The 18,692-nt window shown below is 59.1% G+C and overlaps 1 protein-coding gene and 1 pseudogene across 8 annotated transcripts; both read left to right on the forward strand.

The window, feature by feature from the left end:
* Window positions 1-353: 353 nt before the first annotated feature.
* Window positions 354-18,489, forward strand: CELF6 (CUGBP Elav-like family member 6). Of its 8 annotated transcripts, none has more exons than XM_066196668.1 (13): window positions 354-597; window positions 4,583-4,665; window positions 11,351-11,399; window positions 12,854-12,982; window positions 13,067-13,146; window positions 13,603-13,746; window positions 14,079-14,223; window positions 14,304-14,453; window positions 14,714-14,776; window positions 15,572-15,652; window positions 15,759-15,902; window positions 16,967-17,116; window positions 17,255-18,489. In XM_066196668.1, exons 1-12 carry the CDS (start codon window positions 354-356, stop codon window positions 17,092-17,094), a joined length of 1,440 nt encoding a protein of 479 aa, XP_066052765.1. In that variant the 3' UTR covers window positions 17,095-17,116; window positions 17,255-18,489. The 8 variants fall into 8 exon arrangements, with proteins under 8 accessions (XP_066052765.1, XP_066052772.1, XP_066052766.1 ...); XM_066196675.1 differs by having other exon boundaries at window positions 393-597; window positions 12,857-12,982; XM_066196669.1 differs by having other exon boundaries at window positions 397-597; window positions 15,575-15,652.
* On the forward strand, window positions 5,599-6,229 carry LOC136296782 (uncharacterized; annotated as a pseudogene).
* Window positions 18,490-18,692: the final 203 nt, after the last annotated feature.

Below are 18,692 nucleotides of genomic sequence, written 5' to 3' on the forward strand. Positions count from 1 at the left end.
GAGACAGGGGGGGCCACGGACGCGGGAGGGTGACGGGGCGGGGGGGTTCGGGGTCAGCCCGGCAGGGCGCAGCAGTGGGCGGAGCCGGACCTCACCCCGCCCCTCTTTCCGCCCCCCGGTTCTGATTGGCCACCGCCCCCTCATTATGCTAATACAGCGCCCCTGGGAGGGGCCGTCCGGCTGACGTCACGGGCCCGCTGGCGGGCGCGGGCCGAGCCGAGCGGTGCCGAGAGGTGCCGAGCGGGGCGGTGCCGAGCGGTGCCGAGGCGACCCGAGCGGTGCCGAGCGGTGCCGAGCGGTGCCGGGCGGTGCCGAGCGGTGCTGGTCGGGCGGGGCGGGGCGCGGAACGGGCCATGGCGGCGGCGGCGGCGGGCGAGGCGGCGGGGGCGGCGTTCAGCACCGCGAACAGCGGCCGGGTGAACGGGCTGAGCCGCCCGCCCGGCGCCATCGCCATGAAGGACCACGACGCCATCAAGCTGTTCGTGGGGCAGATTCCGCGCAACCTGGAGGAGAGCGACCTCAAGCCGCTCTTCGAGGAGTTCGGCCGCATCTACGAGCTCACCGTGCTCAAGGATCGCTTCACCGGCATGCACAAAGGTGCGGGGGCGGCGGGCCGGGGGACACCCCGGGTGGGACGCCGTGACATGGGACACCCAGGTGTGGGGCTGTCCTGAGGTGAGGTGAGACACCCTGGGGTGGGTGAGACCCTCAGTGCCCCCAGTGAGGTACCGCTCTGGTGGGACAGGCTCGGGGGGGGGGACCCTCAGTGAGTTACCACTCTGGTGGGATGCCCTGAGGTGGGGGGGACCCTCAGTGAGATACCGCTCAGGTGGGACACCCTGAGGTGGGGGGGACCCTCAGTGAGATACCGCTCAGGTGGGACACCCTGAGGTGGGGGGGACCCTCAGTGAGGTGCTGCTCAGGTGGGACACCTTGGGGTGGGGGGGGGACCCTCAGTGAGGTGCTACTCAGGTGGGACACCCTGGGGTGGGGGGGGTCCCTCAGTGAGATACCGCTCAGGTGGGACACCCTGAGGTGGGGGAGACCCTCAGTGAGCTGCTGCTCAGGTGGGACACCCTGGGATGGGGGGGGACCCTCAGTGAGGTGCTACTCAGGTGGGACACCCTGGGGTGGGGGGGGGACCCTCAGTGAGGTGCTACTCAGATGGGACACCCTGGGGTGGGGGGGGTCCCTCAGGTGGGACACTGAGGTGGAGGATCCTGAGATGGGGGACCCCTCAGGTGGGACATCACTGAGATGTGGCACCTGAGTATGGGCCACCCATGAACTGAGGTGGGGGCAACCTCTCATGTGAGGGGTCCTGTCCCTCAGGTGGGATACCCCTGAGGTGAGGTACCCCTCAAGTGGGACAGCCTGAGATGGATCATCCTGACAAAGGGATACCGCTCAGGTGGGACTCCCTGAGGTGGGATGCCCGGAGGGTGGGGACGCCTCAGTTGTGGCACCCTTGGGGTGGGATAAACTGAGACGGAACACCCTGGCATAGAGGGGGACCCCTGGGGTGAAGACACCCCTGAAGTGGGGCACCCTGAGGCAAAGGCACCCGAGTGTGAGGCACCCCTGATATGGTACAGCCTGAGATACGATATCTCTCAAGTGAAGGCACCCCTGAAATGAGGTTCCGCATCAGATGGGACAACCTGAGGTTTGGTACCTGAGTGTGGGCCACCACTGAGGTGAGATGCCCTTACATGAGGGTACCCGTCATGTGGGACATCCTGAGATGGAGCATCTCAAGACAGGGGTACCTCTAAGGTGGGACATTCCTGAGGTGGAGGCACCCATGAGGTGGGATAACCTGAAGTGGAGCACCCCGAGGTATAGATGGGATGCTTTGAGAGGGGGCACCATGATCTGGAAGTATGCCTGAGGTTGGAGACACTGGTATGGGGCACCTCTGAGATGGGGGTACCCATGAGGTGATGTATCCCTGAAACTGAGGTACCTCTAAGGTGGGACTCCCTGAGGTGGGGTACCCAAATATGAGGCACCCCTCGGCTGAGTTACAACTAAGGTGGAGATAGCCTTCATCTGGAGGCTACACAAAAGTATGGGGCACCCCAAGGAGGGGAAGCCCCTGGGGTGAAGGTGCCCCTAAGTTGGATGCAACCTTGAGGTAGAGCACCCTGAGGTGGGAACACCCCAATATGGAACATTTGGATATAAGGCCCTTCCTAAGATTGGGGTACCCCTGAGGAAGAGGGGGGCACCCACCGGGGGTCAGGGTGCTGCTGTCTGGCTTGGGGGCACCCCTGGGATCAGAGCATCACAGGGCACGGAGCACTGCAATGGGTTTTAGAACATCTGCCTGGTTTGGGGGCACCTGTCTGGCATCAGCACACCCACACTGAGTTTTGTGCAGCCCTGGAGTTGGAGCACCCCTGGGATACAGGCACCCACTGTGGATGGGGACACACCATGACTGCACTGTGTCCCAGGTGCTGTGGCACTGTGACACAGCACGCGGAGCGCAGGCGCTTGGAGCAGCGACGCATCGAGGGGGTCACTGAGGCACCGCCGAGGTCTCCGCGGAACCCCCCACTCAAGAGCTGGGGTGTGCAGCGCCAGAGCGGGGTAAAGGCACCCCAGGTATCACCCAGACAGGAGCCACAAGCTGCCCCGTGCCACGGCCGGCACCTGCTTCACTGGGACTTTCCTGGGAAGCCAAAACTCGGTGTTTGTGGTTGCTGCCTTGTCGATGCCCTTCGGCTATGGGGCAGCCGTCTGGACTCTGTCATTTTCGGCACTGTGGCCTCCAACATTTCTCCAGGTGTCTCTGAAGCTGCTTGTGTGCCTGGATCAATGGGATTTGCACCCTTCCAGGCCCCCTCGGCGCTTCCTTCAGCACGGGCTTCAACGTCTGCGGCCCAGCCGCGTGATTTAATTGCGGACGCTCCTCTAATTTGAACGACATCCTCGCTCCCGGCGAGCCTCCAGAGCAGAACCGCTCCTGCGCCAGCCCTCCGAACTTCTCCAGAATGCCCAGGCACCGTCTACATTGTCGCCTGCAGGAAAAACAGGGAAAAAAAAGAGAGAAAGAAGAGCGGAGAGCAGGAAGCCAACATGATTACAGATGGTAAACACTGGAAATGGCACCGGGACTGAGGCGAGCTGCTGTGCTGATCTCCCCACCTGCAGCAGGAAACTATTGATCCAGGGGGATCTCTCCTTGCTCACCGTGAGGGCAGAAGTCCCCAACACCCCAAGGTGGGCGAGGGACCCCATCCCGCAGCATCCCCCGCCCTGCCGCCATGCTCCCTCTTCTCCCAGGCACGCTGATTGTACTTATTAAGAGTTATTAATACTTAATCAGCTGGCGGATTTAATTGTGCCAATATTAAAAATGCATCAATGTCAATTTTATTCATTAAATATTTACTTTGTTGAAGGGAAACTGTTTTGCTGCTGTTTTAATATCACTTTCAGATGCTTTTGGATGTGACCCCAGCAAATTGGGGGGGAGCCCTCAGGGAGGGAGCGGTGCAGCAGTGGCACAGGCACCAGGAATACTTCAGGGGAGACAGAGGGAGGAGGACCGGACCCTGTCCCCAGGGCTCGCTCGTTGCTGCCAGCTCTGTTCGAGCAAGTGGCTCGGCAGCGTGAGTCAGCGTGGGAAAACCTCACCCCAGGCGTATTCCCGATTTCCAAAGCGCCATGATGTCGAAGGAGCCGGAGCGTCTTCGCCACATGAATCTCATCCCAAGGAGGGTGCTTAAGGCTGGGAGAAGCGTGGTGACACGACAGGGTGCACGGCCTTGACGCCTGGAGATCTGCTTCCTGGAGGACTTGGGCTGTGGCTTTCCACAGGGCTGGGGCCAGAGCACCACTGCCCGTGTGCTGCCTGCTCCACCCTGGCTCCTTCCTCCATCCCACTGCTCCATCTCCTATCCTGTTCTGGGGGTGAACTGTGCCCCTGTGTGTGCCCATCTGGGTGTAGAGTACCGGGGTACCAAGATGCTGGATGCCATGGGGCCAGGGTGTCAGTGTGACGAGATGGTGGATGCCACGATGCTGAGCTGCTGGATGCCATAGTGCCAGGGTGCTGGATGCCATGGTGCCACATCGTCAGGGTGCTTGTTGCTGGATGCCGTGGTGCTGAGATAATGGATGCCACCATGCCAGGGTGCCAGATGCCAGGTTATAGACTGCCTGGGTGCCAGAATGCTGAATGACAGGATGCCAGGATATCAGGGTGCTGGGATGCTGAATGCCGTGGTGCTGAGGTGCTGAATGCCACCGTGCCAGGTTGCTTGGGTTCTGGATGCCACTGTGCCAGGGTGCCGGAGTGCTGGGATGCCAGATGCACAGGACCAGGGTTCTGGATGCCAATGTATCAAGTGCCATGGTGCTGGGGTGCTGGATGCCAGGGTATCGATTGCCATGGTCCTGGGGTGCTGGATGCCACAGTACCAGGGTGCTGGGGTGCTGGGTATCACTGTGCTGGATGCCAGGATGCTGAGACACCACAGTGCCATATCGGCTGTGCCACCAGCTCCCTGTGTACTCAGGGCGCTGTGGCAATACCAGGCCGGGCACTGATGCCATCTCCCTGTCTCTACAGGCTGTGCCTTCCTCACCTACTGCGCCCGCGACTCCGCACTGAAGGCACAGAGTGCCCTGCACGAGCAGAAGACACTGCCAGGGGTAAGTGACACCAGGGGCTTGGGGTGAGTTGGGGCAGGGGCTGGTGACACCCCCCTGAAGCGCGGCAGTATTAAGTGACACTGAGGTGGTCGTGCTGAGCTGGAGCAGCACCTGGTGACACCTCCCCAAGGCATGGAAGCCTTAAGTGACACTGGTGGATTGGGGTGAGCCAGGGTGGGGGCTGGTGACACCTCCCCGAGGCACAGGAGCCACTTCCAGCGGCCGCAAACCGAGGCATCGATTTTCCAGCCGCCTGCGTGCTGTTGCGCTTTCTGTGGGCTCCGACCTCCCGAGCTTAACAAAGTGAAAATAAATATTTAATTATTCGCCTAAATAAAAATCAATAGGCCCGCGGGTTGGCTGGGGAAAGAGCCGGGGCCCATGAATATCAATCCCTGCTCTGTGTGTGTGGAGCTGACAGAGGGGGATGAGGTTTGCGGGGATGCGGCTTCCTGAGCCGTGCTCTCACCAGCGGGGCCGTGCTCCAGTAGATTCAAGAGTTAACAGCCCACCTTGGCAGCCTAAAAGGAGGCCGAGGCCAGGCCCTCCCTCGGGGTTCTCATCAGGCACACGCCTGTGTGTATGGCCACTAGCCTGGGGGGTGGGGGTGTGTATGTGTGAACATGTGTGTGCCCATGGGCATGTGGGCACGCACCCCACAGGAGCCCATGGCTGTGTCTGCCCCTCTGTGTGTGTGTGCCCACGGTGGTGCAGGGGACTGTGTGCTTGTGCTCACCCTCCTGTGCCCATGCAGGTGCTCACACCTGCGTGTGCTCACACCTGCGTGTGCTCACCTGTCTGTGCCTGAGCACCCCTTCTGTGCTTGTGCACACTCGTGTATGCATTTGTGTACGCTTGGGTACACACCTGTGAGTTCCTGTGTCTGTGCACACCTCTCTGCTTGTGCACACAAGCACTCCTCTGTGTGTGTTTATGTACAGCCCCTCTACCTGTGCACTGCCCTCTATACTTGTGCATCCCGCCTGTAAACGTGGTCACGCCCTGTACCTGCTCATACCCCTTGTACCGGTACTCACACACCTATACCTGGGCTCACATACCCTGTCCCTGCTCATACCCCCTGTACCTGCACTCACACCCCTGTCCCTGCTGACCCCCTGTACCTGCACTCACACCCCTGTCCGTGCTCATACCCCCTGTACCTGCACTCACACCCCTGTCCCTGCTGACCCCCTGTACCTGCACTCACACCCCTGTCCCTGCTGACCCCCTGTACCTGCACTCACACCCCTGTCCCTGCTGACCCCCTGTACCTGCACTCACACCCCTGTCCCTGCTGAACCCCTGTACCTGCACTCACACCCCTGTCCGTGCTCATACCCCCTGTACCTGCACTCACACCCCTGTCCCTGCTGACCCCCTGTACCTGCACTCACATCCCTGTCCCTGCTGACCCCCTGTACCTGCACTCACACCCCTGTCCCTGCTGACCCCCTGTACCTGCACTCACACCCCTGTCCCTGCTGACCCCCTGTACCTGCACTCACACCCCTGTCCGTGCTCATACCCCCTGTACCTGCACTCACACCCCTGCCCCTGCTGACCCCCTGTACCTGCGCACCCCCCGTGTTCCCACCCTCGGCCCCCCGGTCCAGCCAGGCCCCGCCCCCGTCGTGTCGGGGGACCAGGGGCGTGTCCAGACGATGGTGGGCGTGTCCCAAATGAGGCCCCGCCCCCGCTCCGGCTCGGCGGGGCTGCGGCCGCCCCGCCCTGTGCCCCGCCCCCCGCGCGCCGCTGCGCGAGCCTAGCCGAATCCAGCCGAGCCGAACCGAACCCAGCCGAGCCTAGCCGAACCCAGCCCAGCCGAGCCCGGCCTTGCCGAGTGGAGCCGAGCTAAGCCGAGTCTGGCCGAGCCGCCTCGGGTAGAGCCGAGCGCAGCCGAGCTCAGCCGAACCGCCTCGGTGGAGCCGGCGGTCCGGCCGGTCCGGCCATGCAGCTGCCGCAGGTGCCGGCGCCGGGGCCGCGGCCGCCCGTGCTGTGGGTGCCCGCCGGGTCCAAGATCCTCTGCATCGAGGTAGGGCCCCGCCTTTGTCTGCCGCCGCCTCCGCCCGGCCCGGCACGGCCCGGCACCGCCCGGCAGCCTCCGCTCGCGCCGGGGTGGGGGGGCTGCACCGGGGGGCTGTAGGAGGGATGTGGGTGATGGCGAAGGGGTGTATCTGCTCCCGGGGATGCTGTGTGGCAGCGGGGGTGATGGCGAGGGTGTGGATCTTTGCTCCCGGGGATGGGCATGGAGGGGTATTGATGGTGAGCAGGGCGTATCTGCACACAGGGATGAGGATGGAGGGGTGTTGGTGAGGGGGTGCATCTGCTCCCACGGATGGGCTGGGGATACAGCGGTGTTTGTGATCAGGGTGTAATTGCACGTAGGGATGGTGGGTGTGAGTGTGGGTGTTGGTGATGGAGTGTATCTGAACCCGGGGATGGGAATGAGGATGGAGCAGTGTTGGTGAGGCAGTGTATCTGCTCCCAGGCATAGGATGGGGATGAAGCGGTGTTGGTGATTAGGGTGTATTTGCACACAGGGACGGGGATGGAGGGGTGTTGATGAGCCGGGTGAATGTGCACACAGGGTTGGGGTGTGTGAGTGGGCGTGTTGCAGGGTTTATCTGCACACAGGGATGAGGATGAAGGGGTGTAGGTGGGGAGGTGTATCTGCTCCCAGGGATGGGGTGGGCGGGTGTGGGTGTTGCAGGGTGTATCTGCACGCAGGAATGAGGATTGGGGGTGTTGGTGACAGGGTGTATCTGCTCCCAGGGATGGGTGTTGGGGATGGAGAGGTGTTGGTGAGGAGGGTGTATTTCCACAGAAGAATGGGGTTGGAGGGGTGTTGGTGAGGGGATGTATCTGCACCCACAGATGGGGTGTGTGGGTGTGAGGGTTGCTGTGCAGGGTGTATCTGCACCCAAGAATGGGGTGAATGTGTTGACAGGGTGGTTGTTGATGATGAGGGTGTGTTTGCACTCAGGGATGGGGCTCTGTGTGTGTGTGGCTGAGAGGGTGTATCTGCACCCAGGGAAGGGGAGGGTGTCGGCAGAGGGGTGTTGGTGATGTATCTGGACCCAGGGAGGCTGTGTGTGGTGTGGGTGTCGGTGGGGCGGGTGTTCTGGCACCCAGGAATGCTGTGTGGGGGGTGTGTTTGCTGGCAGGGATGGAGGATGATGGTGAGGAGGTGTATCTGCCCCCAGGGATGGGTTTGGTGTGTGTGTTGGCTGGAAGGTGTATCTTTTCACCGCGGGTTTGTGTGTGTGTGTGATGCAGGTGTGCAAGGGGCAGCGCTTGGGGGGTGCTGCACCCACAGGCATTGGCAGGCATTGGCGGGGGCACGGCTTTGACCCCCGGGTGTGTGCAGGTGGGTGTGCAAGCACGTGGGTGTCTGTGTGTGTGGGAAGAGGAGCTTAGGGTGTCTTTGCCCCAGTGATGGTGACGGGGTGTGGGTGCACATGGGCTGGGGGAGCGGCAGCAGTGGGGGTGTGTGGGCACAGCACACCAGGTGTGACAGGGAGTGCAGGTGTGTGCAGGTGTTGTGCTGGGCTCAGGTGTGCATGGTGGCCCTCAGGATGGGATGTGGGTGCTGCTGGGGTTGCCCTGAGCCCACCCAAACTCTCCATGTGTCCACAGAGGGCTCCCGGGGGGCCCTGCTGCTACAACGGGGTAACTGAGGCAAGGGGTATTGTATCCCCAGTGCTGGCTGTACGTCCTGGGGTGCGTGCCTGTGGTCGTGTGTGATCCATGGCAGCAGGGAGGGTTCTGTGGGTGTCGTGTGGCATGCAGACTGGGGCCGTCCAGGTGCCCATGGGGCTGCGTGCGGTGGTGCATGGCCACATGTGGGTGCGCAGCGGTGCTGGGACAGACGCGCGGTGTGCGCAGCGCTGCGTGGGCACAGGTGTATGGCTCCAGAGCTCTACGGCTGTGCCGGGGGGATTGGGGGTGGGTGTGCTTCGGGGTGCTGGGGGTCTGTGGTTGTGTTCAGAGGTGTGTGGGCATGTGCAGGATGTGCCAGGGTGGTCATGCACATGCAGGGTTGTGTGGTGGTGTGACTGTCCCCAGGCTGGCTGTGTGGCCTCGCTGTGGGTTACCCCCAGGGCTTTGTCAAGCTGTTCCAGTGACGAGTGACTGCCAGTACCTCGGTTCCTGTCTGCCTGGGGTGGCATGGGCACCAGGCTCCCACTGGCACTCGCTGTTCCGGTGTCACCTGCCACCTTCATCTCATTTGGGTGCATGGTGACCTGCTGGATCCTCTGGCTGTTGGTTGTGAGGACGAGGAGGAGTGTGATGCCAAGGAAAGAACAAAGGTCAGAAGTGACCCTGTCCCACTGGGCACATCCCTCAGCAGTGATTCTATGGGCTGGCTCTCCCTGGTACCCAGGCTCTTGAGGGGCTCCACATTTTGGTGGGGGACAGTGCCTGAGCAATCAGGAGGGGGTTTAGCAACTGCTGGTGACCCCCTGTGCTGTGAAACACCAGTGGTTTGGCCATGGGGTAGCTGGGACTTTGTGGACTGTTGGTGATAGTGCGTGCTGTAACACCCCAAACAAGGTGTCACTATATCCTTGGTGTGTGGGAGATGGCTGGGAGTTGGGGATGGATGGATGATTGGATAGATGGATGGATGGTTGGATGCTGTGGGGGTGGAAAGGTGGGTGGTGGCAAGATGGGAGATGGATGCACAGACATAAGGGTAGTACAGAGGTGGTTTGGTGTTGAGGAAAGGGATGGGTGTTGAGGGGATGGATGGGTTTTGGGGGCTGGATGGAAGGTCTTGGCAAGATAGATAGACACTATGGGAATGAATGGGTGTATGGGGATGGATGTTGGGAATATGGATGGGTGCAATGGGGATGGATGGGTATTTGGGAGTGGATGGATGGGTGTTGGCGATACAGATGGATGCTATGGGAACCAATGGGTGTTATGAGGATGGGTGTTGGGGATATGGATGGATGGATGCTATGGGAATGGGTGCTGGAGTATGGCTGGAAGACGGGTGTGTGGGCGATTGTGTGGGTGTCCAGGATAGATGAATGGATGGATGGGTGTTGCAGGGTAGGCAGGTAGGTGTCAGGAGCAGGGGGAAATGCCTGGGTGGCTGTTTAGTGTGGGAGGATGGATAGAGGGCTGTGTGGGCACGGTGCAGGGGTGCTGTAGGGACAACCAGGAGGTCTGGCTGCCACAGGGGATCACCGAGCACCCTGTGGTGGGCACGTGGTGATGCCAAGGGTGCCAAAACCCCCTTCTGGGGATGTCTAGAGGCCAGGACAATTTCTCCTCGGTGCGGTGTGGTAGCCCTGGGGTAGGTTAGCTGGTCCCTGAGGCCTGACATTTATAAACATCAGCCGCTCCCGGGGAATCAATACAGTTTAATAACCGGCGAGTGGAGACGGGAGACACATCAAAATGACACTCTGCGGCTCCGTAAATGTTATTCTAAATCATCCTCACTGGGTTTATTACATTAAGCATACAGCAGCGGGCTGTATGGGTAATTTATTCCATCAAAGGCCATCGTGCTGGTAAATGGGGCTGGCAGGTCAGTGGAGGGGGGCAGCCTCCCCCAAAATAGGGTTTCCTCGTCCCAGCCATGGCAGGGATGTGGGGGACAGCGGGGTTCTGGGTTTAGGGTCTCGGTGCTGTCACAGCCTCCTGAGTTTGGGGTGAGCCAAATCCAGCCCCGGCACAAGGTGGACGTTTGGGGGACTGGTGACATAATGGGTGACACTGTGAGGTGTTCCTCAGTGCCCCTATATGCCACCCCATGACTCCTGGGGACTCAATCCCTTCCCTGGACCATCCCCAGCTCTGTGCTGACATTTCTCTCCACGTTTCCCTGGAGACGAGGCGGTTGCTGTGGAAACCTCCCTCCTCTTCTCTCTTACACATCCTCTTCCTCACCCTGATGTGGGGGGGACTGGCTCGGCCCCCATCCAGCCCCAAAATTTAGGGAACCCTTCCAGGGGGTGGAGTGGGGAGCACCTGGGATGGGGGTGCACACGCACGTGGGTTGACTGTCCCCGTGTGTGCTCAAGGCGTGTTCGTGTGCACACCCCCGCGCCGTCATGTGTGACATCTCGCCGTTGCTGTGGCGACCCCATTGAGCACATGGCTCAGGCTCCGCAGCATCGTGGGGGAAGCACGCTTGTTGCCGTGGAAACGGCCATAATTGTAGCGTTTTTCAGCTAAAAGAGGGGAAAAAGGAGGGGGAGAGAGGAGGAGAAATGGCTCCATGGGGCAGCAGGCCAGGGATGTGCCTGCCAGCCCAGCATGTCCTGCTGCACACAGGTGTCATGCTCATGGGTTCACACAGCGGTGACAAGGAGGAGGCCAAATTTGGGTAAGGTTTGGGAAAAGGAGGGCAATGGTGCCAGAGGGGCCGGGGCCGGTGGGGTGCTGCTGCTGCCTCTGCAGTCCTTTGCAGTCGAGGAAAGCAGGCAGGCGGCCAAGCCTGGCACTGGCAGCCCCGCGGGCGCCTGCAGCACCGGGTGCCCATAGCCAGGGCCCGGAGCATTGCCCTTTGCACGTGGCATCCCTGTGGCCACAAGATCTGTTCATGCAGGTCCCTCCCCTTTTCCCCAGCTCCCAGTGCCAGTCATTGGCCAGATCCTTCTGTTCCCCATTAAATGGGTTCAAGGGCCACCACACTGACCGCCTGCCCTCGCTTGTGTTGCAGATGAACCGCCCCATCCAGGTGAAGCCAGCCGACAGTGAGGGCCGAGGAGGTAGGTCCCCCATTCTCTGGATGACTGGCACAGGCAGGGGGGCACAGGGTCACCCAGGGGGTGGTGGGGCACATGGTGGCATTGCGAGGGCTGCTGTGGGAAGGTTGGTTTACCGAGAAATTCAGGAAAGGAGCTGCCTTTGCTGGTGGCATCCAAACCTGGGTGAAGAGCAAATACCATCTGTCTCCCTGTCTGGTCAGCTGGGGGGAACATCCTGATGTCATCCTGGGAATGTCCTGACATCATACCATGAGCATCCCTACATCCTAGGGGGCAGAGCACCAGCCAGCTGCTCTCCCTCACCACCTTCATTTACCAAACAATGCAATTCCCTCCCCAGAGCTGCCTGTGGGGACCCCGGGGCAGGAGCTGGCTCCATGTGGCCCAAGCCCCTCTCAAACTACCAGCTCCCCTAATTCTTTGTCAGCATTTGCCACTCATCAGGCTGTGACGTTGCCAGGCTGAGGTGATCATTTGGGCAAAATCGCAGGACTTGGATCAAAATCCCACATCTGTTGTGTTGCTGGGCAGGCAGGCGCTATCGGACATGCAGGATGCTCCTCCCGTGGGGCCGCCTGCACTTGGCAGGATGGCTGGGGTAGATCCCCCCCCCCATCCAAACCCTGTTATTAAACGCACCGGGAGCTGGTCCCAGCACATCCCAGAGGGACCTGGCAAATAAATTACCCACTTACCGAGCGTAATTGGTGAAGGATTAAAAATTGATGGGTGAGCTGGGGCTCCCGTCTCCAGCCCCCTTACCCAGGAGGCAACGCTGGGCTGCCCAGCCCACTCCCCCTGGGAGGTGGTTTATGTTTAACTAGACAACACACGAGCCCTATTCCCTTAACTAATTTTCCTGGTACCTTAACGGACAAGGCATTCATCGTCTCCTGCCATTATTTATTTATTTCCCTGGCAACGCTCTTGACAGGGCACCTTATTTTCTTTGTCAAATGCCATTAGCGTGCGGCGGGAGTGCACGGCCACGCAAGACAGATGCTGGTAATAATCATGAAATTCTCATTATTTACTATCCATTCTCTTGTGTTTGGGTTATTGATGTCCCCTGGGCATGCCTGGAGGCTGCGGGTTGTTCTGCGAGTCGATCACATGAGGGTGATCACTTCTGGTTTGTGGGTTCTCTTTGTTCCACCACATCCCGCCCCAGTGCTGGGGGAGCCAGCCCCGCATCCCTGGGAAAAGCCCCAGCACCAGTCCCTAAAGTGGCTCTTCCAGGATTCACCCTTCAGCAGTTTCCCCACTGGAGAGATTTTCCCACCCTGAGTGTTCTGTAGGACAGAAATGATAAGCCCGGCACCTTCTTCGTGGGATCAGTGTCACTCCCTTCCTCTGATGTCACTTGGCTTCTTCCCCTCCATGCATCATTTGTGATGAGGGGTTGGGATGGTGAGTGATCTGCCGCTCTCTGATGGGCTTGGTTTTGTTTTTAGAAGACAGGAAGCTCTTTGTGGGCATGCTGGGGAAGCAGCAGAGCGAGGATGACGTCCGCCGCCTCTTTGAGCCCTTTGGCCAGATTGAGGAATGCACCATCCTCCGAGGGCCCGATGGAGCCAGCAAAGGTGGGCTTTGGGGCACTGGGTGGGCACCCTATGGAACTGAAGTGGCCAAATCCAACCTGTCCCATGTTCCCTCTGTTCCCTTAGGTTGTGCCTTTGTGAAATACGGCAGCCACGCCGAGGCACAGGCTGCCATCAACAGCCTGCACGGCAGCCAAACCATGCCGGTAAGTGCCAGGCTCACACCCTGCCCCAGCTGACCCCGCGCTGCCTGCTTAATCCAATCACCCACTAATTTGATCCTCAGTCTAATTGCATCAAAATTGTACAGCAATTTGTTGGCCGCATCAGCCCAGGTTCCTCCTTGCCAGGGTGCTGAGCCCCAGAGGTGGGAGCGTGGGGCTAATTCTCTCTGTGCCAGAGAAAGGGGCAGTTTAATTAACGCTGAAGGTCAGAATTGTGGACAAGGAAGGGGAAAGGAAGCAGAGGTCAGGGAGCTGCCACCGGGGAGAAAAACTGGCTATAATTAAACCTCACATCGATCTTTGGTTGCTGCTGCCAAGCTGGTCAGTGTCCCCAGGGTGGAGAATGCTGCAGACACTGAGAGCCACACCCACAGTGGATACACAGTTCGGGGGCATTGCTGTGGTCCCACCATCAGCTTCATCTTCCCCCCACCTCAGGGCGCCTCGTCCAGCCTGGTGGTGAAGTTTGCAGACACGGATAAGGAGAGGACCCTGCGGCGGATGCATCAGATGGCGGGGCAGCTGGGCATCTTCAACCCCATGACCATCCAGTTCGGCGCCTACGGGGCCTACACGCAAGCGGTAGGATCTGGTGCAGACCAGGGGCTTTGGGGGACCTCCGTGGGTGGGGTGGGGCTGGTTTGGCCCATGAAAGCACCAGTGCCAGGGGGTGTGGATGCCTGGCAGGGCTGGTGTATCCTGTTTAAGGGCAGATGCGGGGCTTCCACCCCACAGCTGAGGGTGATTGTGGGGTTCAGCGGTCCCATATTTAACATCACCAAGACCAAGGCTCCTGTCCTCAGGTCTGGCAGTGGGTGGCATTTATGCCTCTGAATCCGTCCAAAGCAGAGATGCTCTCTCTCCTTCTCTCTGCCTCTCACTGTCTGTCCCCTTTCCCCCCTTCTTTCCTGAAGATCATGCAGCAGCAGGCAGCCCTGATGGCGGCTGCACAGGGCACCTGCCTCAACCCCATGGCTGCCATCGCTGCCGCCCAGATGCAACAAATGGCCGCCTTCAATGTCAGCGGGCTGGTGGCTGCCCCCCTCACCCCCTCTTCAGGTAAGACCCCCTCATTTGCCACTTGGCGTCCTCGGGGGGCATCTCGGGGAGATGGCAGCACTGATGCTGTGCTCCTGCAGGTACAAGCACCCCTCCAGGGATCAGCACGGCGCCGGTGCCCAGCATTGCCACGCCCATTGGGGTGAACGGCTTCAGCCCACTGCCGCCCCAGACCAACGGGCAGCCTGCCTCTGAGACCATCTACACCAACGGCATCCACCCCTACCCAGGTACGGCCCTCGGGGCTAGGGGAGCGTGCTTGGCTCATGCGGGGTGCTCAAGGGGTGCTCCCTGTCCCAGGAACACGCTGGATGAACCAGCCGTGGGCTCCCGTGGCATCACTGCAGGGAGGAGGGAATTCATGCAGGGAGCAGCTCTGCCCCTCCTTGGCAGCACTTGGCCAGGAGCCCTTTCTCGTGGGAGCTGCGCATGCTTCCCTGGCTTTCTCTGGCTTATTCTATCTTCCTTCTCCTTTCTCTTCTCTTCCCAGCTCAAAGCCCCACGGTGGCAGATCCCCTCCAGCAGGCCTACGCCGGCATGCAGCACTATGCAGGTCTCAAACTTCGCTTCCCACTCCTTCCCTCTCTCCCCTCTTTGCTCCTCACACTTGTTTTTGGGAGGTGAATGTCACCCTGAGGTTGAACACTGGACTGGGGCAGCGTATTTGGGCATGGATTCATGAGGGGAGCAGCAGGTGCTGTGCCCTGGCAGGAGCTCCAGGGTGGCGATGCCGATGAAAGCACCATCCCCTCGTCCCCCACTGGCTCCTGTCATGGCCCCTCGTGAGACTTGGGATGGTGCAAAGTGAATTTCAATATCCATGGGGCTGAGAGAACTCCATGGGTGAGCCCTGGCAATGGTATCGAGAAGAGGGGATGAGATTTGGGAAGTGGCAGAGGGGCAACTCCACAGCAAGACACCAAAAGTCTGGATATTCATCATGTGACCAGATCTGATGGCCGAGGACATGGGCTGTGGAGGGAAGGGAATCAGAGCCTCCCATGGAAATACGTCAAGCCCAGCAGCCATTTAATTAGGAGCATTGACAGCAACATCCAGATTTGCAACAGAAAATCAAGTTTTAGACCTCAAATCTTTGGGGTTTTTCAGCCAAAAGTACCATCTTTCCTCAGCCTTAAGGCCATTTTACTGCTCTCACCAGCATGCCTCCTAGGAGAGCTGTTCCCATATCCCTGGTGTGCCGGGAGGGGTGGGAAAGGCAGAGCCAGCAGCCGTGGGGCAGGAGAGGCCCCTCGACTGCAGGTGGCAGCAGAGGACACGCCTGTCCCAGCCCTTTCCGTGCCTGGGGCGGGTGCTGCGGCCTCAGCTCCTTGTTTCTCTCTTCCAGCAGCATATCCCACTGCCTACGCTCCCATCAGCCAAGCCTTTCCCCAGCAAGCGCCCCTCATCCCCCAGCAGCAGAGAGAAGGTGAGGGGTGGGGGGTCACCCCACGTGGGGCCGGTAGCTCCCCGGTGTCCCGCCGGGGTGGCCCCACCTTGCAGCTGACGTGTGCTGTCCTTTGTGTGTCACCCAGGTCCCGAGGGCTGTAACCTGTTTATTTATCACCTGCCCCAGGAGTTCGGGGACGCGGAGCTCACGCAGATGTTTTTGCCTTTCGGCAATGTCATCTCTGCCAAAGTCTTTGTGGACCGTGCCACCAACCAGAGTAAATGCTTTGGTAAGTCTCAGGGTGTAGCTCTCCCTGGTGTCCCAGCTCAGGGCTCCAGCTCTTCCCAGTCCCCAGCTCAAGGTTCCAGCTATCCTTAACACCTCAGCTTGGAGCTCTGGCTCTTCCTCAATACCCCAATTCAGGTGTGGCTCTCTTCATCTCATTTTAAATATCTGAGTCTCCTCAACATCCCAGTTCTCACCAGTCCCCAGCTCAAGAGTCCCATTCTCTCTGGTCTCCAACCTGGAGGCCCAGCTCTCCTAATATTCCAGCTGAAGGGGTCTGTCTCTCCCCAAATCCCAGCTCAAGGGCTTGGCTCTGCCCAGCCTTCCCAGCTGGGGAGTCTGGCTCCTCCTGACAACCCAGCTCAGAGCATCTCCATCTCGGGGGTCCAACTCTCCCTGAAGTCCCTGCTTGGGAATCTGTCTCTCTAACATCTCACCTTGGGGATCTCTCTTTCCCTGGTCTCCAGCTCAGATGCCCATGTCTCCCTGTTGTCCCTTGCTTGAGGTCCAGCTCTCCTCAGTGTCCGCAGCTCAGGGATCTGTATCTCCCTCTCACAGACCTCGTTGTCCCCGCAGTCCCTGTCAGCTTGGTGTCCCCGTAGACTCTTGCACTGCAGTGTCTTTGGAGGCCTGGTCACCTCAGGGTCTTTGCAGACCTGACTTCCAGATGTCCCCTGAGTCCACACATCCCATCCTGGTGTCCCCACAGACCCCATCACCTCAGTGTCCCTGCAGCCACTGTCACTTTAACTGACCCTGTCACCCCGGTGACCCCACAAATCCCATCCTGTAGTGTCCCTGCAGACAACTCCAGTGTCCTGTGGACCCTCTTATGCTGCTGTCCTCACAGCCCTGTCACCTCAGTGTCCCTGCAGACCTGGGTGTCCCTGCCGGTGCCATCACCTGTCACCCAGTCCCATGCAATCTGGGGCTGTGATGTTACCCCAGGACCCCCTCTCCCAGCACTCCCGAAGCAGGAGCCTTCCATAGGATTTCAGTGCCTGGATTGAGGCGAGACAGCCGCCTGTGATGTGTGTGGTGACAAACCCTGTGTCCCCTCCCCGCCAGGTTTTGTCAGTTTTGACAATCCGACGAGTGCTCAGGCGGCCATTCAGGCCATGAATGGCTTCCAGATCGGCATGAAGAGGCTAAAAGTGCAGCTAAAGCGGCCGAAAGACGCCAACAGACCCTACTGACCCCAGCTCAGCCTGCGGAGAGGTGAGGGGGCCTGGCCCTGGGGGACGTCCCCGAGGATGTGCAGGGGTCTCTGCCGGGCACCACCCACCCCATGGATCTGGGTCCCTCCCTCCCTCCATCCCCCAGAAACAGGCTGACAACCTTCTCCTTCTGTTTCAGGTCGGACGTCTCGTAGTGTCTGACGACTTTCCCCTTCCCCAAGTGCAGTATCCAAACCCGTAACTCTCTTTCTTTGCAACACATCCCGGAGGAGGAAGAGGAGGAGGAGGTGAAGGAGAAAACGGCAAAGAAGAGAGTGTTTTGGTCGTAGCTTTTCCTTTTTGAATTTTTTCCCAAACTGGTCTTGTTTGTTGTTTAACGGGAATGAGAGGAAGACAAGGAAGGAGGGGAGCGATGCGGCGCCGGGGCTGCGATTCACCGCCGGCCGCTCGCCGGGACTCACCGGATCCCTCGCTGGGAGCAAGGCCGATGGCTCCGGGCAGCCGGGCCACGATCTACCTTTGTTTTTTGGGTTTTTTTTAAAGCACTCATTTGCTGCTACCGATTTCCCAGGAGAAACGAGGAAAAGAGGCTCAAAATGGATTCTTAAACCAAAGCCGGTGGGATGGGACCAGCCTCGGGCGCTTCACCTGGAGGATGTTTGTTTGGAAAATAAAGAAAAACGGCAAGATTTTCCTTTTTCCCTGCATTGGGGAAAAAAAAAAAAGAAAGAAGGATCTAAGTATGTTGGACTTATAGAAGATATATATAAATAAGTATATATATATATATCCCATGGAGCAGGGTGGCGGGACACGCGCTTCCCCTGCTTGTCACTGGCACAGGGACATAGGATTACTTGTTTCAGAGTCATATCATTCCTTAGAGTTTAGGGACCAAAGGACTATTGCTTTTTTTAAATATATCTATAAATAAATTAATTTAAAAAAAAAAAAAACAACAAAACAAAACACAAAAAAACGTCGGGAAAGGAGGAGAAAATCCAACAAAAATTAAGAAGGTTGAGTAAAACTCTCTGGCATTCAGAGCCACGAGCGTTTCCTATAGGGCTCGGATTTGGGGGGTTCAAGGGCTCGGTTTCGGGGGCCAGTTCATGGCTGGGGATTGGGGGGATGCAGAGGGAATTTTGGGAGGGGGGGCTGCAGTGGCTCCCCCAGCTCCATGGCCTAGGGGAAGTTGGAGCCCCTCGGTCACCTCTGGCAGAGGGCGGAGTGATGTGGTTCTTTGCTTTTTGGGTTGGTTTGGGGGGATTTTTGGGTTGGGGTTTTTTTTTTTCAGCCAAAAAAACTTAAAAAAAAAAAAAAAAAAAAGAAAAATGTGAGGTTTCGGCCGAAATGAAGTGAAGCGAAATAAACTTATTTTGTCAAAATCGTCACCTTCGTTGGTTCTTTGGAGCAATCGCTGCGGCGTCCGCCACCCAAACGTGACACCAGGGCCCCTTTATGGCCAGCTCGGCTCCAGCTGGGCCAGAGCATCCACCAGCATTTGGTGAAGCTGGGAGGGGACCACAGGCCTCTCTTTTAATTTGCTTTTTCACAAGAATTGCTCTTTCTTGGAGGAATTTGCCCTGGCTGCAGAGGGAATCAGGAGAGGACAC

The sequence above is a fragment of the Chamaea fasciata genome, unplaced genomic scaffold, assembly GCF_029207755.1.
Source record: "Chamaea fasciata isolate MVZ Bird 193981 ecotype frontalis unplaced genomic scaffold, bChaFas1.0.hap1 SCAF_14, whole genome shotgun sequence".
In the NCBI taxonomy this organism is placed as follows: domain Eukaryota; kingdom Metazoa; phylum Chordata; class Aves; order Passeriformes; family Sylviidae; genus Chamaea; species Chamaea fasciata.

Excerpts from the sequence above, each read along its gene's own strand:
- CELF6 (XM_066196668.1), top strand. The coding sequence starts at position 354 with ATGGCGGCGGCGGCGGCGGGCGAGGCGGCGGGGGCGGCGTTCAGCACC. Across the intron at positions 598-4,582 it reads CTTCACCGGCATGCACAAAG|GCTGTGCCTTCCTCACCTAC; the intron begins GTGCGGGGGCGG and ends CTGTCTCTACAG. Across the intron at positions 12,983-13,066 it reads GCCCGATGGAGCCAGCAAAG|GTTGTGCCTTTGTGAAATAC; the intron begins GTGGGCTTTGGG and ends CTGTTCCCTTAG.